General features: G+C 63.5%; 1 protein-coding gene across 1 annotated transcript; it reads left to right on the forward strand.

Annotated features, from left to right (window-relative positions):
- Positions 1-125: 125 nt before the first annotated feature.
- On the forward strand, positions 126-5,854 carry LOC138735298 (lutropin subunit beta-like). Its single transcript, XM_069883201.1, is given in 4 exon segments — positions 126-140; positions 911-973; positions 975-1,154; positions 5,612-5,854. Coding segments are annotated over 4 exon segments (501 nt in total).
- Positions 5,855-6,828: the final 974 nt, after the last annotated feature.

Below are 6,828 nucleotides of genomic sequence, written 5' to 3' on the forward strand. Positions count from 1 at the left end.
GGCTTCTGGGATTTGGGGTGGGGGGGGAGGGGGGAGCTCAGGGCCGAGCGGGGGTGGGGGGGAGGATAAAGGGGGGATCGACCCCCCCCGCCCCCCCCAAAGAGGAGCTGCTGCCCCACGGAGACATGGGGGGCGCCCAGGTGAGGGGGGGGGGACCCTAAATGTGGGGGAAGGGGGGGGCAGGGGGGGTCCGAACCTCCGCTAAGGGGCAGCTGTGGGGCAGCTATGGGGCAGGGGGGGGTCTGAGCCTCCGCTATGGGGCAGCTATGGGGCAGCTATGGGGCAGGGGGGTCTGAGTCCCTGCCATGAGGCCGCTATGGGGCAGCTGTGGGGCAGCTATGGGGCAGGGGGGGTCAGAGTCTCCGCTATGGGGCCGCTATGGGGCAACTATGGGGCAGCTATGGGGCAGGGGGGGTCCGAGCCTCCGCTATGGGGCAGCTATGGGGCAGCTATGGGGCAGGGGGGTCTGAGCCTCTGCCATGGGGCCGCTATGGGGCAGCTATGGGGCAGCTATGGGGGGTCTGAGCCTCTGGCATGGGGCCGCTATGGGGCAGCTATGGGGCAGCTATGGGGCAGGGGGTGTCTGAGCCTCCGCTATGGGGCAGCTATGGGGCAGCTATGGGGCAGGGGGGTCAGAGCCTCCGCTATGGGGCAGCTATGGGGCAGGGGGGGTCTGAGCCTCCACTATGGGGCCGCTATGGGGCAGCTATGGGGCAGGGGGTGTCCGAGCCTCCACCATGGGGCAGCTATGGGGCAGCTATGGGGCAGGAGGGGTCTGAGCCTCCGCCATGGGGCAGCTATGGGGCAGCTATGGGGCAGGGGGTGTCCGAGCCTCCACCATGGGGCAGCTATGGGGCAGCTATGGGGCAGGGGAGGGGGTGGACTATGGGTCAGCCCCACATCTCCGCAGGTTCTGGCTCTGGTGACGCTGCTGGGGACCCCCCTGGGGGCCCCTCTGGCCGTGGGGGCGCCCCATGGATGCCCTGGGGAGCCCCATGGACGTGGGGCGCCCCCTGGATGTCGGGGGGGCCCTGGCACTTGTGGGGCGCCCCCCATGTCGCCCCCTGAACATGACGGTGGCTCTGGAGAAGGACGCGTGTCCCCAGTGCCTCGCGGTGACGGTGACGGCCTGTGGGGGCTTCTGCAGGACACGGGTACTTGGGGGGCACCGGGGGGGAGATGGGGGGCTGAGGGGAGATTGGGGGTACTTGGGGGGCTGGGGGTACTTGGGGGGCTGGGGGGAGATGGGGTTTAGGGGGCACCTGGGGGGAGATTGGGAGCTGGGGGCACTTGGGGGGCTGGGGGCACTTGGGGGGCTGGGGGCTCCTGGGGGGCTGGGGGCAGATGGGGTTTAGGGGGCACCTGGGGGGAGATTGGGAGCTGGGGGCTCTTGGGGGGCTGGGGGGAGATGGGGTTTTAGGGGGCACTGGGGGGGAGATGAGGGGCTGGGGGCACTTGGGGGGCTGGGGGGAGATGGGGGGGAGATGAGGGGCTGGGGGCACTTGGGGGTCTGGGGCTCTTGGGGGGCTCGGGGGAGATGGGATTTAGGGGGCACCTGGGGGGAGATGAGGGGCTGGGGGCACTTGGGGGGCTGGGGGCTCTTGGGGGGCTGGGGGGAGATGGGTTTAGGGGGCACTGGGGGGGAGATGAGGGGCTGGGGGCACTTGGGGAGCTGGGGGCATTTGGGGGGAGATGAGGGCCTGGGGGCACTTGGGGGCCTGGGGCACTTGGGGGGCTGGGGGCACTTGGGGTCTGGGGGGAGATGGGGTTTAGGGGGCCTTGGGGGGGAGATTGGGAGCTGGGGGCACTTGGGGTCTGGGGGCACTTGGGGGTCTGGGGGCACTTGGGGGGCTGGGGGGAGATGGGGTTTAGGGGGCACTGGGGGGGAGATGAGGGGCTGGGGGCACTTGGGGAGCTGGGGGGCATTTGGGGGGACATGGGGGGTCGGGGGCACTTGGGGGACGCTTGGGGGTCTGGGGGGAGATTGGGAGGAGATGGGGGCTTGGGGGGCCGGGGGGAGATGGAGGGCTGTTGATGTTTGGGGTCCCCGCCATTGATGTTTGGGTCCATATTGATTTTTGGGGTGCTGAGGGGGTCCCTATTGATTTTGGGGGTCCCTAAGGGGTCCCTATCGATGTTTGGGGTCCCTATTGATGTTGGGGGTCCCTAAGGGCTCCCTATCGATTTGGGGGTCATAAGGGCTCCTATCGATGTTTGGGGGTCCCTATGGGTCCCTATTGATGTGTGGGGTCTCTATAGATGTTTGGGGGTCCCTAAGGTTCCCTATTCATTTTGGGGTCCCTAGGGGTCCCTGTTGATGTTTGGGGTCCCTATTGATTTTTGGGGGTCCCTAGGGGTCCCTATTGATTTTGGGGGTCCCTAAGGGGTCCCTATAGATGTTTGGGGTCCCTATTGATTTGAGGGTCCCTAGGGGTCCCTATTGATTTTTGGGGTGCTGAGGGGGTCCCTATCGATTTTGGGGGTTCCTAAGGGGTCCCTCCTGATTTTGGGGGTCCCTAAGGGCTCCCTATCGATTTGGGGGATCCCTAAGGGTCCCTATTGATGTTTGGGGTCCCTATCGATGTTTGGGGGTCCCTAAGGGGTCCCTATTGATGTTTGGGGTCCCTATCGATTTGGGGGGGTCCCTAAGGGCTCCCTATCGATTTGGGGGGGTCCCTAAGGGTCCCTATCGATGTTTGGGGTCCCTATCGATTTGGAGGGGTCCCTAAGGGCTCCCTCTCGATTTGGGGGGGTCCCTTAGGGCTCCCTATTGATGTTTGGAGTCCCTATTGATTTGGGGGTCCCTAAGGGCTCCCTATCGATTTGGGGGGGTCCCTAAGGATCCCTATCGATGTTTGGGGGTCCCTATCGATTTGGGGGGGTCCCTAGGGGTCCCTATTGATGTTTGGAGTCCCTATTGATTTGGGGGTCCCTAAGGGCTCCCTATCGATTTGGGGGGGGTCCCTAAGGATCCCTATCGATGTTTGGGGTCCCTATCGATTTGGGGGGGTCCTAAGGGTCCCTATTGATGTTTGGGCTCCCTATCGATTTTGGGGGGTCCCTTAGGGCTCCCTCTTGATTTTGGGGGTCCCTAAGGGGTCCCTATTGATGTTTGGGAGTCCCTAAGGGTCCCTATAGATGTTTGGGGTCCCTATCGATTTGGAGGGGTCCCTAGGGGTCCCTATCGATTTGGGGGGGTCCCTAAGGGTCCCTATCGATGTTTGGGGTCCCTATCGATTTGGGGGGGTCCCTAGGGGTCCCTATTGATGTTTGGAGTCCCTATTGATTTGGGGGTCCCTAAGGGCTCCCTATCGATTTGGGGGGGTCCCTAAGGATCCCTATCGATGTTTGGGGTCCCTATCGATTTGGGGGGGTCCCTAAGGGTCCCTATAGATGTTTGGGGTCCCTATTGATGTTGGGGGTCCCTAAGGGCTCCCTCTCGATTTGGGGGGGGTCCCTTAGGGCTCCCTATAGATGTTTGGGGTCCCTATCGATTTGGAGGGGTCCCTTAGGGCTCCCTATCGATTTGGGGGGGTCCCTAAGGATCCCTATTGATGTTTGGGCTCCCTATCGATTTGGAGGGGTCCCTAGGGGTCCCTATTGATGTTTGGAGTCCCTATTGATTTGGGGGTCCCTAAGGGCTCCCTATCGATTTGGGGGGGTCCCTAAGGATCCCTATCGATGTTTGGGGGTCCCTATCGATTTGGGGGGGTCCCTAAGGGTCCCTATTGATGTTTGGGCTCCCTATCGATTTTGGGGGGTCCCTTAGGGCTCCCTCTTGATTTTGGGGGTCCCTAAGGGGTCCCTATTGATGTTTGGGAGTCCCTAAGGGTCCCTATAGATGTTTGGGGTCCCTATCGATTTGGAGGGGTCCCTAGGGGTCCCTATCGATTTGGGGGGGTCCCTAAGGGTCCCTATCGATGTTTGGGGTCCCTATCGATTTGGAGGGGTCCCTAAGGGCTCCCTCTCGATTTGGGGGGGTCCCTTAGGGCTCCCTATTGATGTTTGGGGTCCCTATTGATGTTGGGGGTCCCTAAGGGCTCCCTCTCGATTTGGGGGGGTCCCTAAGGGGTCCCTATAGATGTTTGGGGTCCCTATCGCTGTTTGGGGGTCCCTAAGGGTCCCTATAGATGTTTGGGGTCCTTATTGATGTTGGGGGTCCCTAAGGGCTCCCTCTCGATTTGGGGGGGTCCCTAAGGGTCCCTATAGATGTTTGGGGTCCCTATCGATTTGGAGGGGTCCCTAGGGGTCCCTATTGATTTTGGGGGTCCCTAAGGGGTCCCTATTGATGTTTGGGCTCCCTATCGATTTTGGGGGGTCCCTTAGGGCTCCCTCTTGATTTTGGGGGTCCCTAAGGGGTCCCTATAGATGTTTGGGTTCCCTATCGATTTTGGGGGGTCCCTTAGGGCTCCCTATCGATTTGGGGGGGTCCCTAAGGATCCCTATTGATGTTTGGGGTCCCTATCGATTTGGAGGGGTCCCTAGGGGTCCCTATTGATTTTGGGGGTCCCTAAGGGGTCCCTATTGATGTTTGGGCTCCCTCTCGATTTGGGGGGGTCCCTTAGGGCTCCCTATTGATGTTTGGAGTCCCTATTGATTTGGGGGTCCCTAAGGGCTCCCTATCGATTTGGGGGGGTCCCTAAGGATCCCTATCGATGTTTGGGGTCCCTATCGATTTGGGGGGGTCCCTAGGGGTCCCTATTGATGTTTGGAGTCCCTATTGATTTGGGGGTCCCTAAGGGCTCCCTATCGATTTGGGGGGGTCCCTAAGGATCCCTATCGATGTTTGGGGTCCCTATCGATTTGGGGGGGTCCCTAAGGGTCCCTATTGATGTTTGGGCTCCCTATCGATTTTGGGGGGTCCCTTAGGGCTCCCTCTTGATTTTGGGGGTCCCTAAGGGGTCCCTATTGATGTTTGGGAGTCCCTAAGGGTCCCTATAGATGTTTGGGGTCCCTATCGATTTGGAGGGGTCCCTAGGGGTCCCTATCGATTTGGGGGGGGTCCCTAAGGGTCCCTATCGATGTTTGGGGTCCCTATCGATTTGGAGGGGTCCCTAAGGGCTCCCTCTCGATTTGGGGGGGTCCCTTAGGGCTCCCTATTGATGTTTGGGGTCCCTATTGATGTTGGGGGTCCCTAAGGGCTCCCTCTCGATTTGGGGGGGTCCCTAAGGGGTCCCTATAGATGTTTGGGGTCCCTATCGCTGTTTGGGGGTCCCTAAGGGTCCCTATAGATGTTTGGGGTCCTTATTGATGTTGGGGGTCCCTAAGGGCTCCCTCTCGATTTGGGGGGGTCCCTTAGGGCTCCCTATTGATGTTTGGGGTCCCTATTGATGTTGGGGGTCCCTAAGGGCTCCCTCTCGATTTGGGGGGGGTCCCTAAGGGGTCCCTATAGATGTTTGGGGTCCCTATCGCTGTTTGGGGGTCCCTAAGGGTCCCTATAGATGTTTGGGGTCCTTATTGATGTTGGGGGTCCCTAAGGGCTCCCTCTCGATTTGGGGGGGTCCCTTAGGGCTCCCTATCTCTGTTTGGGGGGGTTCCCTACGGCTTCCCCCCTGACTCGGGGTATATCCCCCCCCCCCCCCCCCCCCCCCCCCCCCCCGCTTTTTTCCAGGAGCCCGTGTACCGCAGCCCTCTGGGGTCCCCCCCGCAGGGCTCGTGCGGCTACCGGGGGGTTCGCTGGGAGCGGCGGCTCCTCCCCGGCTGCCCCCCCGGCAGCGACCCCGCCGTGTGGGTCCCCGAGGCCCGGGGCTGCGGCTGCTCCCGCTGCCCCCTGGCGGCCGCCGACTGCGCCGGGCTGGGCCAGGCGCTGGGCCCGGCCTTCTGCGGGGCCCCCGCGGGCTTCGGGCCCCAATAAAAAGGCACCCCGAAAGCTGCCGTTGGGGGGGGGGGGGGCTCCCGAGGAAGGGATGGAGCTGGAGTGGGGGGACACACACACACACACACACACACACACACACACACACACCCCCGAACCTGCCCCCAGGGGGACACGGAACATGGAGGGACCTCGGCCTGGAGGGAACTTGGGGGGCTGGAGGGGGGGGGTGGGGGGAACTTGGGGGGCTGAGGGCACTTGGGGGGCTGGAGATGGGGGGCTGGGGGCACTTGGGGGGCTGGAGTGGGGGGGCTGGGGGCACTTGGGGGGCTGGGGGGCACTTGGGGGGCTGGGGGCACTTGGGGGGCTGGAGATGGGGGGCCTGGGGCACTTGGGGGGCTGGGGGGCACTTGGGGGGCTGGGGGCACTTGGGGGGCTGGAGTGGGGGGGCTGGGGCACTTGGGGGGCTGGGGGCACTTGGGGGGCTGAGGGAAACTTGGGGGGCTGGGGGCACTTGGGGGGCTGGAGATGGGGGGTCTGGGGCACTTGGGGGGCTGGGGGGCACTTGGGGGGCTGGGGGCACTTGGGGGGCTGTAGATGGGGGACCTGGGGCACTTGAGGGGCTGGGGGCACTTGGGGGGCTGAGGGAAACTTGGGGGGCTGGGGGCACTTGGGGGGCTGGAGATGGGGGGTCTGGGGCACTTGGGGGGCTGAGGGCACTTGGGGGGCTGGAGATGGGGGGTCTGGGGCACTTGGGGGGCTGGGGGGCACTTGGGGGGCTGGGGGCACTTGGGGGGCTGTAGATGGGGGACCTGGGGCACTTGAGGGGCTGGGGGCACTTGGGGGGCTGAGGGAAACTTGGGGGGCTGGGGGCACTTGGGGGGCTGGAGATGGGGGGCCTGGGGCACTTGGGGGGCTGGAGATGGGGGGCACCTGGAGAAAAAATGGGGGGTTCTGGGGGCACTTGTGGGGCTGGGGGAGCTTGGGGGGCTGGGGGGCACATGGGGGGCTGT

The sequence above is a fragment of the Phaenicophaeus curvirostris genome, unplaced genomic scaffold (assembly GCF_032191515.1).
Source record: "Phaenicophaeus curvirostris isolate KB17595 unplaced genomic scaffold, BPBGC_Pcur_1.0 scaffold_681, whole genome shotgun sequence".
Taxonomy (NCBI): domain Eukaryota; kingdom Metazoa; phylum Chordata; class Aves; order Cuculiformes; family Cuculidae; genus Phaenicophaeus; species Phaenicophaeus curvirostris.